General features: G+C 35.8%; 1 protein-coding gene across 1 annotated transcript in view; it reads right to left on the bottom strand.

Moving 5' to 3' along the window:
* Positions 1–19,776, bottom strand: part of MMP16 (matrix metallopeptidase 16) — a 284,119-nt gene that overhangs the window by 108,227 nt on the left and 156,116 nt on the right. Inside the window, exon 4 of the mRNA XM_070630346.1 lies at positions 18,298–18,602. Within this exon, the coding sequence (XP_070486447.1) occupies positions 18,298–18,602 (305 nt within the window). The remainder of the gene's footprint in view (positions 1–18,297; positions 18,603–19,776) is intronic.

Genomic DNA, 19,776 nt, shown 5'->3' with positions numbered 1-19,776 from the left:
ATTTGCATAGCTCTGTTCTTTTCTCTATTTATTTATTTATTTTGATTCTTGATTTCTCTGTGCTTCAGCCAGGATATTCTATTGATCTGTCTTCCCATTCACACGTCATCTCTTCCCTGTGCCCACTCTTCTATGAAATACATCTATTGAGGAATTAATTTCAGTTAATGTGTTTTTTTAGTTCAAGTGTTTCCATTTGATCCTTTGTAACAGATTCCATTTAACTGTTGAAATTCCCCCATCTTCTAATCTACTTCTCGGAAATATAAACCACAGTTATTTTAAAGTCTACGAACGATAATTCCAATATCTGGATCATGTATGTGTGTGTGTGTGTCTGTTTGTGTGCAGGCACATGTTCACGTTTTTCTCTAGCTCCAATTCTTTGGGTTGCCTAATAATATTTTAATGAATGCCACTGTATATGAAAAGTCAGGAGATTCTAGCTGGTAGGTACCGAAAATGGGGGCCATCACCTGAATCTAGTCAGCGCCTGAGTGGTCTGATTCACACTCCCTTTAAGACCCTACTCCTCAGGTGTAACTCCTTAGATGCCCCTCTGGACATTTGGTGTTGACCAGAGTCCCTCATCCTTGACAGGTCTTATTCTCTAAGTTTTGTATCCTCATCTTCATGAGCCAACTAAAAACTCTGCTCTGTGCTTCAGTGGCCTTTTGCTTGTCTCTTAGTCTTTTGTCCGGTGCAGTATAGAAATTTGGCAAAAGCCTGAGGGTACAACACACACTTGGGCCTTACTTCTTGGTGTTTCCATACTCTCAGGAATCCTGGCCCCTCAATTCTGACTTCCTTTATGGCCACAAAGTCCAATTTTTTTGTCTATCTCCATAAAATTTCTAAAAGTTCCTGTGGTTTCTCCGAATCACAACAGTGACTCTCTACCTAAAGTCTCAACCAGAATTCGCAAAATGCCTCAGGATTCCCTAGATGTAGGCTCACCTTTCTTTCTTGGGTTCTTTTTTTTACCAAGATCTTCACATTTCAAGTCTTGGATCTCCTGGCAGCTCTCTGATATCTTTAAACACAAACACACACACACACAAACACACACGTTATTTTATCTTTCTTTTTTTTAATTCTCAGTGGGAACTGGTCTGCTATAACCTCTGCCATCATAGCCAAGGAATTTAAGTTTGTAAGGTATTCAACCACTCTTTTGACTTTGCTAGTGAGGAATAAAGACATTTTTAAATGCTTCTGATAATTTAAATTCTAAGCATACTTTTTGGGATGTAATTTTTTTCCCCTAAATTATCTCTAGGCTATTTTGGCACCAAATAATAAGTTCTTCAGTTATAGCTGATTGCTCAGATTCTGACATTTTGTACGTCTCATTTGAATTATTTTTCTGTAGATAAATTCCTACACATTCTCATAATAAGCACATCTTCCAATTTTATGCTCAATCACATCTCTGTGTGTTCCCTTGTAGCTTTTCAGATTTATCTCAGCATTTCATTCCTTGACTGGCTTTAGGGCCCTTAAAAAGTCAGGTGCTCCTCAATGCATTCTGTTCTTCCAGTAATTTATGAAATCACAGGTCACAGGACTTCTTCTCAGAGTAACAGTTATTAAACGCTCTTGTCAGACGTGTGGCTATTTCTATGTAACGTACTTTACTCTAGGGTATTCTATTTAAATTCTCAGCAGTTCAGATATGTGTATCACGTAAACATGGGTTTAAGACTCTAGTAAAAACCTTTTCAAAAAAAGATGCATCTTTGTTTCTTTCAGCATCTATTCTATTCTTTGTCCACATACTTATGGACTTTCTTTTTGGAAAACATGAGAAAAGCAGAGAATACCCTCCTCATATCTTTTTTTTTATTGTTGTGGTTGAGAAAGATTCACTCTGAGCTACCATCTGTTGCCAACCTTCTCTTGTTGCTTGAAGAAGATTGTCGCTGAGCTAACATGTGTGTCAATCTTCCTCTATTTTGTATGTGGGATGCCGCTACAGCATGGCTGGATGAGCGGCGCTAGGTCTGTGCCTGGGATCTGAAAGCAGCAATCCCAGGCCACTGAAGTGGAGCACACAAACTTAACCATTACGCCACCAGGCTGGCCCCATACCCTCCTCAATATTTTTGATGTAAGCAGAGGGATCAAAGTTAATAGCATTCTGTTGCTGTACATGCTCCTCAATTAATGAGTGAAAGTAAAGTTAAGACTACTAGAAAAACTGGCTTTATTTCCATTAGTAATTCGTGTACATTTTCCCCACTTTTCCGGTATTTATTACATATAAAATATTTCTATATTTCTGTCTTGAATTTTCCAGGTAATTTCCTAAGTATCCTTCTTTGTACACAGTTGTGTTAGTTATTTTATGCTGCATCACTGATCTCCCCAAAATGCAGCGTATTTAAACAACAATAATCATTTATTGTCACTCATGGATTTCGTGGGCCACAAATTTGCAAGAAGCTTTGCTGGGGAGCTGTGCCCTGGGGTCTCCCGTGAGGCTGCAGTTACACGAAGGCTGGATCTGTGTTCTCCTGAAGACACAAACGGGTCTGGAGGGTCCACTTTCAAAGTGGCTCCCTCGCATAACTTGCAAATTGGTGCTGGTTACTGTGGAGGCCCATCTCCACCTGGGTCTCTCCACATGGCCTGGGTCTCTCTGAAATGTGGTGGTCAGGCTCTAAAGGCAAATATCTTGAGAGAGAACGAGAGAAGAAAGAAGGAAAGAGAGGAAGAGATCGCTCCCTCCAAAGAAACTATATCTTTTTTATGACCTGGTCTCAGAAGTCACATAGCATCAATTCCACCACATTCTGTTCACTGGAAATGATTCACTAAATGGCCCATATTCACCGGGAGAAGAATGGGATCCCATGTTTCAAAGGGACATGTGTCAAAGAATTTGTGGACATGCCTTAAAAGCACCACAACAGCTAATTTAGTTAAACTCAAACTGTAATTTATTCAATTATGGAAACCAGGAAGATAAAATTAATCTGGTTTCCACTGTTGCTATAAATACAATTCTACTGAATTAATTTTTTGTAAGATGTTGAATATATCACTAAGTTCTTCACAATATTTTTGTACCATTTTCAAGAGTCTTAATAACCTTACTGAGCGTATTTCATAACATTTTGATTAGAAAGCACTGCTGCCTATAAGAACTCAGAAAACCATTATTTCACATCAAAAAATTTTAAAAAAGAAAATGGATAAAATACTGTCTGCTAAACCATACTCTATGCTGGAAGAAATTAAGAAACATATTCTGCATATTGCAATAGTGGAAATTTTTAAACTTTGAAAAGAAAAAAGGATCTACCATTGAAAAGAGTCAAAGTTAAAACACCAAATATTGGGATCAAATATTAACACTAGTCTCTCAACTTATCAATAACATATTTGTGATGGAACAGAAAAAATGTAATACAACCTTGGGGAAATAACCTGTGCTCGTCAACCTGGTACCTGAGTAAAGGAAGGATACTGCCCATGGACCCTCAAATGGGGGCAGCCTCCTCATTCTTCCTCATGAAAGAAGGCAGCTTTGCTCTCTCCCACTTCCTGAAAATGACCAAGTGGGAGAAAGTGAGATAGACAATCAACATCCTTTCTATTTAAAGGCCCCTTACAAATTAATGAAAATAATTGAGTAGAATGGTCCAATAGAAACAAAGGTTAGAAATAGCTCATGAACATTCATAAAACACACAGAAATGAATAATATATATGAAAACCTGTCATTCAGTATTAAAAAATATGTAAATGCATGAAATTAAACTTTTATCTATTCAAATTGGTCAAGGTGAAAAATTAGGTGTTACTACAGTTAAACTCAGGTGGGCAGCTTTGGGTGTTGGCACCTGCACACTGGGCAGCTATCCCACTTGGTAAAGGACCTGGGTCCCCCCACCAACTGTTACCCTGGACACCCTGCTCAACCCTGCGTATTTCACCTTCCTCCTCTGTAATCTTGGGATAATAACAGAATCTACATAGTAAAATTGCACTGAGGATTAAATGAAATTTCATCTGTGGCACCTAACAGTGTTTAATGTCCAGTACATACTATAATTATTTTTTTTAATTATTATTTTTACCATTACTATCATAGTTATTTGTATTTTCGTGGTCAATGGATTGTACATTCTTAATACACTCCTGGTAAGAATGTAAACCGGTTCTGAATTTTTGAAAAATAACCTAATAACATATCAAACTCTTTTTTTAAAAAGTTTACCTTCCTTGGCCAAATAATTACGTGAGTCTATTCTTAGGAAATAATTAGTCAACAAAAATTTATATACAAATATGTTCATTACAGTGTAATGAATAACGAAAATTGGAAATAACCTAAATTTTGACCACTAGTACAATCTCAATAAATTATATTCAATCCTATGGCAGAATATTATGAAACATTAGACCACTTTGGTGAGTTAGGGAAATGAGGGTCAAATAATATGTAGTGAAAAATGTAAATATTCTAAATGATATACAATATAACAACAATTATATCTCTATCTGTCCAGATAAATATCTCTATTTTATCTAGCAACTAATGTATTAGAACAGTAAATCCATCAGACCTTGCAGTGGTTATCTTCGGAAGTACCAAAGATGATTTTAATGATTTTCTTTCTAACTTCTACTTGTATTAAATTTTGCTCAGAGGATTTATATAGCTTACATGATTAAACATATTACAAACTATATTGAAGTTACTAGAAATGAACGGTTCAACATTAAATCAAAATTTGCTAACAACATCGTAGCTATCAGGAAGAAAACTGTTGTTTTGATATTTATTTTGATCCTTACTTTGTGCCAGACATGGAAGAGGCTGCACTGACCTGGCTAATATGTTCAAATGGTGGCTGCACCCTCTTTAACCACCAACCTCCCCCGAGATTAAAAATAGAGAAAAAGGCTTAGTCAGTTTTAGAGACTGCTCAATATGGCAGAATCGATGTCTCAATTGGTCTGTTGTTAACAGACTTGATACAGGCATTGCAAAACCAGCTCCTCTTTATCTGAAGGCAAATAATCATTTATGTTCTTCATCTGTAAGATATGTAGACACACAGATTTGTCAGTGTGAGTACACGCCTATATTGGTACTTTTGAAGAAAAAAGGATTTAATGGGATCTGTTAGGTCAAATCTAAGAAGACCAGAGCAGGAAGCCAACTGCATCATCCTGAAGGGAGCACATCCAGGTAATTCAGTGTCAAGTTTCTAGAAGAATCTGAGCATGAAGTGCGGCAACTCCCCGATTGGTGCCATGGAAATAAAGAGGCTGAAGCCGCTTTAGGAAAATGAAGGAAAGTTCCCTTAATCTTAGATACACTTTTTTTGCACCTTATCATTTAGGATTTACTGAGGTCTAAGTGCATGCACATTTTCTGAGGATAGACTCTTGGGGTCCTGACTAGACATGGACAGAACATTCGACTGGAGGGAGAGGTGTCACGACACTGAACTTCCTCTTGTCGCCCCAACCCCTCTGCCTTGAACTGAAGAGAAAATGTTTAGGAAAGAATGTGCCAGGGTTGAAAATAAATCAGGTGAGGTAGGTTAGCTTGACTTAAATCACATGAGTTGACAATAAACACAGGTAAAGGGAACTTTTTCCCAATCTTCCTCAAAGATTCCCTCATTTCTCCAGGTGCCTTGGGCCAGCTGACCTCAGGCTGAAGTGTGAGGAGTCACCTTGAAGTCCTTCTATACTTGACTACAATGATTATTTTGAATATATTGAGCAAATGAAAAATTTATGATCTATTTGGTCTAGGAATTTATTTTGTAAGATACGTCATCTCTAGTTTGATTTCATTTATTCCATAAAAAGTCATTATGTTCTTCAGATAGTAAAGGAAATATGTTACATATTGTGTGGACCACAAAGTTACTGATAGAAGAGGGCCAAGGTTTATTAGGATGCTGAAATGAGGGCAGGGTCCTGAGGGCTGAGTCATGACGGAGGGCATGAAAGGCAGCCATTTCTTCCCAGAGGCAGGAATTCACAAAGAAACAATGAAAGTCAAAGAAGAGGTAGAAAGGAGAGCTGTGAATATAATTACATAAACTGATTTCAATATTAGTAAATTAAGATGCACGGTTATCTGTTAAAGCTAGGGAATTAGGTTGGAAGTATAAGAAAGTTTAAAGGTTAAAAGTAGAACAATTTTTCAGGGTCACTTTGCTGAGAAACAGCAAGGTACATGCAAAACAGGAACGTACATGCCCCAGGATGTTTCTATTAGGAATTAATAACACTCATCCAGCTAAAATTGTTGTGGATAAAATCACTTCTTCAAAAAGAGCTCTAAGTGAAAAGCTTCATTAGGGAAAAAACTTTTATTTTAAACAGGGGTTATTTGCCAGTGGTTTAATATGTAATCATAAAAATATGTTTAATATATCATAAAAATGTACTTTCTTGTCAGCATTTCCTTCTTTGGCACTGTTCTAGATGAATAAATTGGCTAGAACTAAGTGAGTATCAGTTTTCTTGATGCCAAATTCTATCCAAGAGGCATCATTTAATAATAAAATTAAAAGGATCAGGTGGCTGTAAAAAAGAGTAAATCTTGGCAAGTGAAAGGAAAATTCTAACAAAGAACCAATTTTTCTGAGAAAATAGACTGAATGTATTCTACACACACACACATTATGAAAACTTATACTATGAAATAGAAAAAAAATGATAAAATTGGTTTAAAAAGTTAAGATGAAAAAATCAGAGAAAAGAGAATTTAGGTTGGATAATTTGTATATACTACAGATGAATATAATGTGGAATAATCTTAAAGTTCCTTTTCATATATGTAAAAATAAACTGAAGTAAACAGGAAATAAGTGATTTCCTGAGAATTCTTAAATGATAATATACTACTGGAGACAACTTTTCCAACTCCGAAATTGAATACCTCAGTGTTTAATTAGAAACAAGTATTTACTTTTCTGCATGAGAAAATTTAAAATTAAATATATCCAAGACACAATTAGAGACTCTGATAAGAATTTTTTAAAAACTGTAAATGGTGAGTTTAACAAATTTGAACTAGAATTGCCACAGAGGAGTAATCAAAGGTTCTTACTCTGGGGTAGGGTGTAATCACCAGAATTTTCATAAAAGTCAAATCTTGCAGGTAAAAAAATAAATTGTTTCTTACATACGCTAATATGTTTTATTTTGTACAATAATCTTATTTTTATAAAATCCACAATTGCCTATAGAGTGTATTCAAAAATTTTTCCATTTCTATTACTTTGTAATTTTCTAATATATATTTTGAGTTAAATGATGGTATAGGAAATAATATTGAAGAGAGGCCATATAACTGTTTCAGTAAAGAAATTAGCACTGAACAGATCTGTATTCAATGCTTCATGTTTTCCTTTCTGAGATAGCTTATATCCTGCAACCTGAATAAAATGTCCTAAATCATAGCTGTGTTCATTATTCTCTTGTTCAAAGGAGTTTAGTGGATTCCAATGGGCCATGAGCAAAATCGACCTCATTAGCATGCCACTAAATAATTTTAACAAATTGGATAAAACCAACCTTTCTAGTCTTGCCTATTACCACTATTCACTCTTAATTGTCCCATCTTCTAGACTAGTCGTTCTCAACTGAGGGCGATTTTTCCCCCCAGTGGATAGTTTGCAAAGGCTGGAGACATTTTTGGTTGGGAAACATTTTTGATTGTTCACAATTTGAGGTTGCTACTGGCATCTGTGGACAGAAGCAGGGTTGATGGTACAATGCACGGGGAGGCTCTCCCTGCCCAAAAGAGAATTATCTACCCCAATGTCAATAGTCTTGAGGTTGAGAAATCCTCTTCTAGACAAACATGTCCTAATAACGTCACAATTTATGATTTTTTCATGTATTTTTTTTGCCTTAATATTCCCTTCTTCCCACCTCTGTTAAAATTATACTTTTCCTTCAATATATGCAAAACAATATACCCAGCATATATGTGAATCATGAAGCACAATAATGATATGAATCTGAAAAGCCACCATCTCAACTTGAAAATGAAATGCTGCCAACGCCTTCACATCTACTTACATCTTTTGTCCATGTTCCATTCCTCTGCCTCCTTCAGAGCTAATCACTGTCCATAAAATTGTGACATCTTTCCCTTGCTTTGAAAAGCACATTTATATGCCTGTATCTTTTATTGTGGCTTGTTTTTGAACTTAGAACAAATTGTTTCACATTGTATTCAGTCTTCTGCAATTTGCCCTATTCATGCATTCCTGTTTCTAAGAAACATCCATATTGTTGCTTGTAGCAGTAGTAACTATCTCCCTGCCCCTTCATATGCCATTTTTCTAAATAAATAAATAATTATATATTCATTCTCCTAACAAACAGAGACTTACATGGTTTTCTGTTATAAATGATGCTGGTATGAAAACATGCTTGTCCACATCTACTGGTACGCAGGAGCAAGACTTTGTTTCGGCTATCAATAAATCTAGATATGAAATTGTTGAATTATAGCATACATTCAATTTTACTAGGGTTTTGCCAAACTCTTTTCCAATGGTTTGAATAATTTACACTTGAATCTACCATGTCTAAGTTTTCTGTCTGATTTATAGCCTCACTGATATTTGCTACATTTTGGGTATATATTATAAATTATAGGTAGTGGGATTTTGTTTTTATTTATTTTAGGAACTTTGCTTTTTAAGTGGAAAGTTTAGTCTATTTATATTCATTGTGGTTACTGATATGTTTAGAATTTTTAAATTATTATATTATATTATGATTTTTATACCATTACTTTTCTTTTCTTGCTTTCTAAACATTGTAGGTTTTTCTGTTGCAATTTTTTATTTTTTGTTTTTTTCTACTGTTTCCCCTCTACCACTTATATTATATTCTACTTAGGTTTTTTTTTTTTTTGATTGGTTACCCTTGAACATTTACTGTGCCCACTTAACCAGAATATAAGATCAATGCCTTAACCTCACTCTCCAACAACCTAAGAATCTTAGAGTATTTTAATTTTGATATCTCCTTCCTTTGCTTTCAGGTTATTATTGTTCAATAAGCTTCTATCTTTTTTTAATTGCACAGATTATACATTATTATTATTTTATACATGGAACATTTATTATTTTCTTGGATCAAAACTATTTCTTTCCTCTAAGATTCTTCTTCTAGGATTCTTTTCTTTCATCTTGTACTACATGTCTTATGAATTCTTTCACAGTTATTAAGTGAATGGTCATTTTTCTCGTTTTTTACCCTTTTTAAATTTTCTACTCATTCTAACTCTTGAAAGACAGTTTTGCTGGATAATTGTAGCTTCACAGTTATTTTCTCCTAGCATTTCAAAGCACTACATTGTCTTCTGGATCTCCTTGTACTTTGGGGAGTGTCCCGTCTAGCTGCAGGTGACACGTCTTGTCCACCTGTCGCTTCTGAAATCTTCTTTGTCTTTGGTACCCTGCAGTTACTCTAAAGTAAGTGAGTGTGGTGTAATTTATGCTGCTTAGAACACACTGGGCTTCTTCTATCTGTGAATTTATACTTTCATTTCTAGGTAATTATCAACTAGGATACCTTTGGATACTGATTCTTTTCCATTTTCTCAATTCTCTACTTCTGTGACTCCAATTGTATGTATATCAGATCTTTTTTCTATTTTTATCTTTTAATCTTTTTTTCATATGTCCCACCATTTTTACTCTCCATACTGAAATTTGTGGATTTATTTAGATCTATCTCTTTTGCTATTTCTTTCAGCTAATCTTAGTCTGCTCTTTAGTTCACCCATTATTCTTATGTTTTACTCTTGCTATTACATTTTTAGGTTTTACTTTCAGCTCTTCTTAGTCTTTTTTCATTGTATCTTGTTGCTTGTTCATCTCCCTGATTCCGTCTTTCCTCTTTATAGATATCATACCTTGAAATTACATATACTTTAAATTAATAAGTGCAATATCTTAAATTCCTGGATGATAATCTAATCTTTTGTTTATAGCTGACTCACATTCATTATGCTTGGTTTTCTTTTACGTTTAGTGATTTTTGATTGTAAACTTACATGATACTTACATGATACTCATCCATGAAAAAAGTCTGAGAGCCTAAATCCAGCATGCTTCCCTCTAGAGAGGATGTGTATCTGCTCACACTGGGAGCTGTGTGCGTATGGCAGGGGTCAGGGCATTAGGAATCTGGGATCACTTTGTCCATATTCAAGTGCTAGTATTTTAATCCACGGTCTTCAGATTCTACCTCCTCACTTCCGCCCTGAACTAAGGCTTGGTCTCTACTTTTCACGTGTTCTGATCACTCAGAATTCTAGTTTCAGTTCATGGTTCTCCTGATCTTTTGGAGATATCCTTGGTAAATGTGATGCCAAAGTATTCAATAAAAATTATGCTTTACTGATTATCTAGTTATTTAGTAGTAGGAAGGATCTTTGGAACAGTTAGTTCTCCAGAAGTAGGAATATCAAGAGTGTTCTTTTACAATTTCTCTTATGGCACTTCTCACAGTCAACACTACAAATGCTTGTATTATATCTCTATCCTAGATGGTAAAAAAAAATCTCTTATTTTAAAATATTATGGATCATTTTTTATATTTATGTAATTTTATATAATGCTCAGTCATTCCTTGGGTCCCTACGATATGAAGTATAGGTTTCTGTCATGTTACTGACTTCAGCATGATCAATGAAACATTTGTTGAAAGGAGAGTGTACGAAAATACAGTAATATCAGACCTCTATGCTAATGTTAAATGTTATGTAAATGTTAAATGTTCACCCCCAGTTTTGCTTCTATCTCTATACTATGTTATTACCAAACCACTAGGCAGAATCCCTCAGATGCACATCATTTCTAAAACAAGTATCATTAAGATAGGAATACTTTAAAACCAAAGATATAATTTAATACTAAAAAGAACAAACAGGCCATTAGGATATAAAAGAAGTCTATGTGTATATTATTCCATTGTCTTTCAGGAATTTGCGTAGCAGAGGTAAAAATAAATCAATGATTAGGCTTATTTTTCAGTCCTCTGAGAAGAACTTGTATTATTTTTTCCAGCTTACTGGTTAACAGGATCTTTTTCATTACTTGTGGGATATATATATTCATGGGTCTGATTTTGTTAATTTTGCAATGAATGCAGTGGCTTCTTTTGAACTGCAGACTACTGTCTTGTTTTAGAACAAGACGTTTTTGCTATTAAGTGTTTATTTCTTTTGCTTTAATTTTTCCCCTAATTCTCTCCATTGGGAGAATCTACAGTTCTTAAGCTGGAGCTATTTGCCAGGTCTTCCATATCTATCCGTGAGTTTCACATCATTTTATCTTTTTATGCTTTTCTAGAAATGCTTACCCAGGTTTTCTTCCACATGACAGATTCAGTTTTTATAGTAATAATAGGTTTTCTTTTCCTGTTCCATAGAGAGGCTTTATGGGTGTTCTGAGTTGTTTCCAAAATTGTTTTTCTGGTTCACTTGGTAAAATGTTTTCAATAGACTTTTCTCCTGAGTCTTCAAGTAAATATTCCTCTCCCTGATTCTTTGGTATCTTTTTGATGGCATTGTTTTCTTGTTACTAACCAGATAAAACCTTGGGCAAGTTACCAAACTTCTCTGCCTCAATTTCCTTGCAAAATAGAAGTAGTTACACTTCTACTTTATAAGTTTGTTGTGAGGAATAAATGAGTTAAATGCATAAAATGAATTTAAAGTAGCATCTGGGATATACTAAATGCTCAATTAAATTTGCTTACTGATATTACTTTTTTTTTTTACTCTTTTCTTCTTTATGCAACTTTGCACGACCCTGATGATGACCAGAGAGGGTTTTTAGTTATGTTTTGATCTCCCTACTTTTCTTTTGCTTCCTGGTCAAATAACCATTGCAATTGAAACTTGGAAAGCAGGCTGATATTCCAGGATCTTAGGTCAATACATCTGGTACAGCATTGCCTAACAGGGGTACGACCTTCCTCTAAGCCCCTGCTCTTGTTCTTGGATGCATTAAATTTACTGCAAATTCCACTGTGGATTGCAACGGAGGCTGTTTCTGCTGTTTCCCTGCTATGTAATCAACAGGGGTGGGAGGAGGTGAGTTGTGGCAACATTTGATTTCAGATGAAGAAGTGAGTTATAAGTTAACATGAGAACAATTAGTGGATAGTTTTGTTGTGTTTAAACCATAAAGAAATTACTAAAATGACAGTATGGTAGGTTTTGTAATGGCATATTTGTAACTCTGAAAAAAAGGATTGCACAAAACTAAGGTAGAAATACATTTTTAGTCTTCCTAATTTGGGCAAAAAAAAACCCCTATCCAATTATTAATTTCAACCAATTAGATTTTTTCAGAAAATTAAAGAAGCTAATTTTCTATATTGATAAATGGCTAAATATGAAACTCCCACTTCATTTTGCCTTGTTGACGACCATCCAGAGTTAAGGATAAATAACCTATACGAAGACAAATAGAAAAAACTTCCTACACATACTACACAAGGAGAGGAGCAACAGAAGCTAAATAATGGTCAATAGGTCAAAATCTGCACTAAGGTAAATTATGGTTAAGCAACTTACCCACAGATGCAGAGCGTATCTAATATTAAACTAATATTATTTTTACCTCCCAACATATTGGCGTGGCACACGCTCACGAGTTGCTCATGAAACCCATCCCCTTTCTCCAGCCTTCCCTGTGGTTAAGTGTGGCCACGGGATAGAATCCTAGTTAGTGGAGCTTGAACAGGAACGTTATTTACCACGTGCAGGTCTGGTACATCACACCCTTCTATGAGCAAATCTATCCCAGTTCCCCCAGCTGCTGTCTGGATGTTGATGCCCGAAGCAACTCTGGAAATCACATTTTGACGATGGCTGAGCCTCCATTATCCTGGGTCTCTGACTGAGTGAGTGGAAGTCCCTCTACTCTGTCACATGAGCAGGAAATAAAATTCTACTGTGTTAAGCCATTGAGATTTCTGGTTTTATCTGTCTCACTTATTGAGAGCTCTATATTACGTGTATTTTAATGTTCATGATCCATCTACATACTTCATTAAAACCTACATAATGAAATAATATTTTGAGTGTGATGACACAAATTCATCTGCTATTCTCCGCTTGCACACAAGGATCTAAAAATGAACAACCAAGTAGAGACTGCATGGTAATCATATGAAGAGACAGAACCGAGAGGCTTTGAAAAAGTCAAGACTAGCAACTTTAGGTCACCAGTCTAGTGAAATGAAATAAACTCAGTGAAAAGAAGTTTATTCCAGGAAGGAAGGAAAAAAGTCACATTTTTAAACACAAACAAAAAACGGCCATGACAGTTTTGAAAGCCAAATAACTTTGAGAGAGAAAGCTCCCCAGTTTTGGTAAAACATGATCGGGTAAGAACTCAGTGGTAGAAAGCTAAAATATTTAGAAGCTAAAATCTCAGGAAGTCCTCAGGGTTTTAGGATGGGTTAAGGTCCTTGGCTGCCCCATCAGATCACGTCCTTCCCTTATCTTCAAAAAGCACAGAACAGGTTGATCTGGACAATATTCCCAAAGACTGTAGCACCTGTAGGCCTCGTGATAAATATCCATTCAGCATCTAAGTCTTCCTGTCCTCAAAGATCAGAGGCCAAATCTTGTGGGCCTCTGAGAAATATCATACAGCAGTTACAGCTGCAAAATGAGCAGAAAGGGTGGGAGGTGGCAGACAGCTGGCTCAGGTCTGGGGTTCCTCGGGACAGGTGTTTTCTCACTAGTGCACCAATGACAAGAATCTCTCTTCCAGAAGGTGCCCTCGCCCTGGTCTGCCTAAATCACACCCACTGACTCAAGCATCGCATCCTGAAGACATTTAACTTAAACTAGTTCTGTTCAAAGAATGAGTGGGCTTGGAGGTGGAATTCAACCACTTCACATTTAATGACTGTATTAGTCAGGATTCTTCAGAGAAACAGAACCAATAAAATAAATATAGATTTATGAATAAGAATATATTTATTATAGGAATTGGCTCATGAGGTCATGGAGGTCCTACAATCTGTCATTTGCAAGCTCGAGACCTAGGAAAACCCTTGGCATAACTCAGCGCAAGCCCCGCGGCCTGAGAACCAGGGGCACACGGTGTTAGTCCTGGAGTCCAAAGAACCAGGAGTTCTGACATCCGAGGTCAGGAAAAGAGGGATGTCCCAGCTCAAGAAGAGAGAGAGAACTTGCTGCCTTCGTCTTTTATTCTGGCCCGGCCCTCAACAGATTGGATGACGCCCACCCACATTGGTGAGGGCAGATCTCTTTACTCTGTCTCCTCAATCCAATGGTCATCTCTTCTAGAAGCACCCTCACAGACTCATCCAAAAATAATATTTACCATCTATCTGGGCATCCCTTAGCTCAGTCAAGTTGACCCACAAGATGAACCATCACAACGATGTAATGGAAGTAAGGATTTGACGTCTCAGATGAAATTTTTATCATCATTTCTGTCTCCCTGGCCTTTAGACAGAGTCCCATGCCAGCCCTGACCACCTCCTCATCACCTTCTTCAGGCCGTGGCCTTTCTGACAATAAGTAGAGCCAACGCAACGCAGTACTTTTGTTAACAGAACCGCAGCTACATGGTAAAATATGTCTTCAGAAATTTTCTGTCATAGGTTTACAAAGGTAACCCTTTTGCTGAGAAATTATCAATTTGGAATCCTATTACTGTGCTAGATACATGTCTAATTGGAAAGAACCTTTGTGATAAGTCTGTGTTTACATTGACGGTGCCATTTTTACTGTAGCCAAGGAAACAAGATGACGATGACGCTCAAAAGGAATCTCAACATTTGCTAAATTTTCCAACTCACATTCAGGCAATGTGCAGCTTTCAAACACCCTACGACTGCAACATTTTCTATTTAGAATTACTATGCACATGTTTTACATATCCATTCCATGAAAAAAAAAACCCTCTAAAAAAAGGCATTATTTTTATTAGGGGTACGTGTGAATGTGTGTGTATGTGTGTGTCCACACGTGGTGGTGTGCATTTATTTATTTTAATATAACTATTGTGCAATTTACTTATTGGGCTTTAGGCTAAGTTTTCGAAAAGTATCATGACTATCAGGAAAATGACAGGAAAGTGGATAACAATGAATTAAGGCAGCCTAAGACACTGTTTATCTCTTTTGAGGTAGACAGAATTCAAATTGCCTTCATTAGCTGAGCAATATGCTGTGGAGAATGAGCTAGATACTTATCAAGAGGCTCTTTCATTTGCATTTTTGCTAAATTATCAAGCTGCTCTGTTTTCTTGGTGCTTCAGAGCTGTGAACAGGAGAGAAAGAAAATTTTTCAGGTAGGTAAGCCAGAGGGTATTCAAGGACCAGAATTAAAGAAAAGACAAAGTTTATCAATGACGACGTCAGAATTGCGCCTTGTGCATTTGTGATACAAAAAGACAGTCTCACAGACAGTTAGGACCCAGGATGTACAAATGCATTCATTCTCCCCACATCCACCAGTACCCCAAGCAAAGCCAGCGGCTGTTCTTTTGATAAACGATCAATACTTCAGCTGACACTTCCCTTGCAGCCCTGCTGCTGCTGGTTAAAAGTCTGAATTTCAATTAAGCAGTAAATCTTTACGGTGTTACATCTTGAACAGTCAGTTAATGTCTCCCTAATCCCCTGAAATTCTGAAACACTATTATTTTGCCGAGTCATTTCCTTTAAGATAACTCAAAAGGAAAAATATTCTTAGTTGACTGGTAAAGACAAATTTTCCTCCAAATGAAACACTAAATATTAAATAATTGCTTTGTCTAGGTTTTTAATAATATGCCTATGTGCAAAAGATACTGTCTTTCCACAGCATAAATTGAGATAATCACTATATTAATATATAACTGAGTCAAAAGTCCACTGACTTGATAGTACACCTTTAGCTCATATGTTCCATTTCAGAATTCTTTTCCACATACACATTCCTTGGAAAACTTCTTAAGTCATACAAAACACCTAAGCATCCATAACACCAATCACACTCAAATCAGCATAAACATTCTCATTTCCTATGTCATCAAATGCCCCCACAGATTTGTTCTTAAAACTTTTTATATATTTTCAAAAACTATTAGTTGGCACCTAAAAAACCAGCTAATAGAGAATCTTTGTGCAGCTTTCCTGAGTATTTCAATATTTTAAGAGAAAATATAGGCCATTTGATAGGCACTTCCTTCATATAGGATTTTAAAACAATTTTAAATTTATGAGGCCAGAAAGCCAGATTAACAGAACTTCAAAGCTACAGATTTAAAGTAGCCTTAACATCAGATCCATTATTGAATAAATTCAGAATTTCAGAAGAAAGTCTTTCCCCCGGAAACAAACGCAGCTTTGCCTGTGTCGGCAAAATTATGCCATTATACGTGCTCGTCTTCTCAGTCATTGAGAATGCAAACAGTTCTTTCATTACTTAAAATAATTCTAACAATTGCCTTGAAGAGTATGAACTACTTCATCAGAATGTCTCTGTGATTTTGACAAAAATAAAATAAACACATTTTATTTATGTATCAAACCAGCAAGGGGCAGCTATGACATTCTCCATGTCTTATTATTAGATGGTCAGGTATACAGTAGGCTAATCGTGCGTGAACAGGAGGCACTTCCACTCACGATGCTCCCAGCCCTGCGATGGGAGATGCAGAGTGACAAGGAGCACATGGGCTGTCACAGCCTTCTGAGCTACTGTCAGTCAGCCAGCCAGGAAGTGAATTGAACTCCACGGTTTTTGGCTTTTCACCCCACTACAGTAAAATCTCCCAACATATTTGCCTTTCGTCTCCACATCAGGTCTTTATAATTAAATAATAGTATTATAGCCAACATACCCATTAATAACAACTCAAAAGATCATTTTGTTCAATATTAGATATTTTATTTTCTTTTGGAAAACACCGACAGTTATTTATTATATTTTCTTTCTTTGAAAATTGATGTTATTTTAAGTTTAACTGCGTCTAATTCATTCTATCCATAGTGCGTTTGAACACTGCGTGTTCTGGATTTTTTTTTTTTTTTTGAGGAAGATGAGTCCTGAGCTAACTACTGCCAATCCTCCTCTTTTTGCTGAGGAAGACTGGCCCTGAGCTAACATCTGTGCCCATCTTCCTCTACTTTATATGTGGGACACTTACCACAGCATGGCTTGCCAAGCGGTGCCATGTGTGCACCCAGGATCCTAAATGCCGAACCCCAGGCCACCAAAGCAGAACGTGCGTACTTAACCGCTGCACCACTGGGCCGGCCAAACCCCTCGTGTTCTGAAAATGAGCGGCTGTTAGACTAATCCAGCTAACTAAACCTTCTAATGAACTAACAAAACTTAATTTGATGGCTGGGCTTAACTCATCAGGAGGAATTAAGAGTTTTATTAGCTGATTAGTTGTCATTAAAACGATGCACGTTTGTATTTTGGACAACATTCTACTATGGTGAGAAAGAAAAGTAAGTCTGGATTACAAGAACTGGGGAGATGGCTCAGGAATCCTATAGCTCTAGGATCCTACAACACTGTGAATATTTTTAACCATAAAACTGAAGTGTGGATTATTGTCCAGGAAGACATGCATGCTTTTTACATCAAGTAACTATTCCTTTAGTTATGGAATTTTTTGTTTTTACATTATTTTTGCATATCAGAATAATTATAAGGATTAGACAACTGATAGATGTGTTTGAACATATTTTCAAGAAAGTGGTTTTTGATAAAAAGAAAGTATAGTACAAAAATAATAAATTACGTAGTTGTGTCAGATTGGGAGACCAAAGAAATGGTTAAGAGATGAAAGAGAAGGGACAAAATTTTGCAGACTAGAAAAGTAATAATAGAAAAGAAAAGAACAAAGAAAAGATACAGTAGAAGCCATCCCACAAATCAGGGTTAAGTTTCAAGTGGAAACACTGGAATAAAGTGTAATAAAAACAGCAGAATTTGCTTAATGCATGTCCCATGACTTAAATACTATGGAATCTTTTAAGCAACATATTATAGAAAACAAAATTCACTTTAGCCTATTTGTAGAATACAGCATAAAGTTCTAATCTTTAATCAGAAGACCACATGAAAAACTATTATTATCTAATGACCCACACAAATTCTTGTTCTAAATGTTATAAAAAGACTCACATATTGTTTTATAATTTTAAAAACAGGTTTAAAATTCTGTAAATCAGTAAATCTCTTGGGCATTCCAAAAAGAAAAAGAGAACCATTTACAATGGAAAAAACTATGCACTTACCGTCATGATTAGGATTTCCTAGCGTCCACGGCTCATCTGAGTCAAAATGAGTATCTCCCCCAATTCCCGGTCCAGGGAAATAGGCATGTGCCAAAAACCCTCCCTCTCCATCAAAGGGAGAACTGTCTCCATGAAAACCAGATGCAAAAATGATGGTGATGTCCACATCACGTTTGCCATTTTCTAAGTCACTATAGGGAACTTCTTCGAACGTCAGGGGAGTTACATTCTGCCACACGTCAAAGGCACGGCGAATAGCTTTCCGGGTCTCAGGGTCTCCCACTTTTGGTGTTACGTTCTTTATACTGAAATTCAGAATAAAGAATAATCAGTATGGCTTTGTTATACATGATCCTACTTATTACAGATTGACATTACAGATTTTGATCTATTCAGTTGAGTAAAATATTCGAAAAACAGTCATACTAAATAGGAAAGAAATTAATTCCTTCTGTCTCTATAGCTAGATTTTGCTACGCTGGGGTTATTTAATTCTCAGCAGTGTAGTATTCGTTTACCAAAGCTATACCTTCTCTGCAGAACAGTCAACAGTGGGGTAATTAGATCAATCAGTCACTTCGCCTCCTGAGCAACAACAGAAAGGCAGCTTTGCCAAATGATCAAACAGGTGTAGCGGGTTTGAGCTGAAATAAAACATTCAATTTCTTCCTGGTTACAATTACTTTTAGGGGCACAGCATTGTGTGCACACATGTTATGTCCAGATGATGTCGTCATGCTGTTCTTTATCTAGGAAGACCACTTCAGTAGACACAAAGTTATCTCTTAGTTTTTAAAAAGGTCAACTAATTACAGTTTTTCATGTTCTATTGTTTTCTTATTATATACTTAGTTCTTTGTAGTTAAAATAAGCAATGTGAGTAAATACCTTTTTACTACAAGGATTTCACAATTATATAAATTTAAAGAAGTAACTTGGACATTATTCATTTAATTAGTTTATTTGTCTTGAGGCTAATAATAAATGGATAAAAATTATAAATATTTTTCTCTATTTAGCACTAATCAGATACTTCTCTTTTCTCAGTTCTTTTTCTACTTTTTCTAAATAGAACAAAAATGAAACATATATGTGTATTTTATATTGTAGTAGTGTAAGTTCATAACATCTTTGTGAAGGCAATGAGTAAATTTCATAGGTGTCATAAATAAGTTCCAGATCCCTTCAAACAATAATATATATCTACGAATCCATGAATATACACTCAGGAAATGTCTTAATACATAAAAGAGATTATAATATGTGGGTGAATATTTATTGCAATGCAATAATAAAAAACAATTAGAAGCTGAGCAACTTACAATAATGGAGTAATAGTTAAATTACAGTGTTTCTACTGCATGTCATAATATAAATAGGACTCAACTATTTTCGCCATTTTAAGATTATTTAGCAGCATGGAAAAATATTTAAGATATATTTCCCAGTGAAAAAACAATATGCGGATTATATTTAACA

This window comes from Equus przewalskii, chromosome 8 (genome assembly GCF_037783145.1).
Source record: "Equus przewalskii isolate Varuska chromosome 8, EquPr2, whole genome shotgun sequence".
In the NCBI taxonomy this organism is placed as follows: domain Eukaryota; kingdom Metazoa; phylum Chordata; class Mammalia; order Perissodactyla; family Equidae; genus Equus; species Equus przewalskii.
This window is presented reverse-complemented; position numbering and strand designations above follow the sequence as displayed.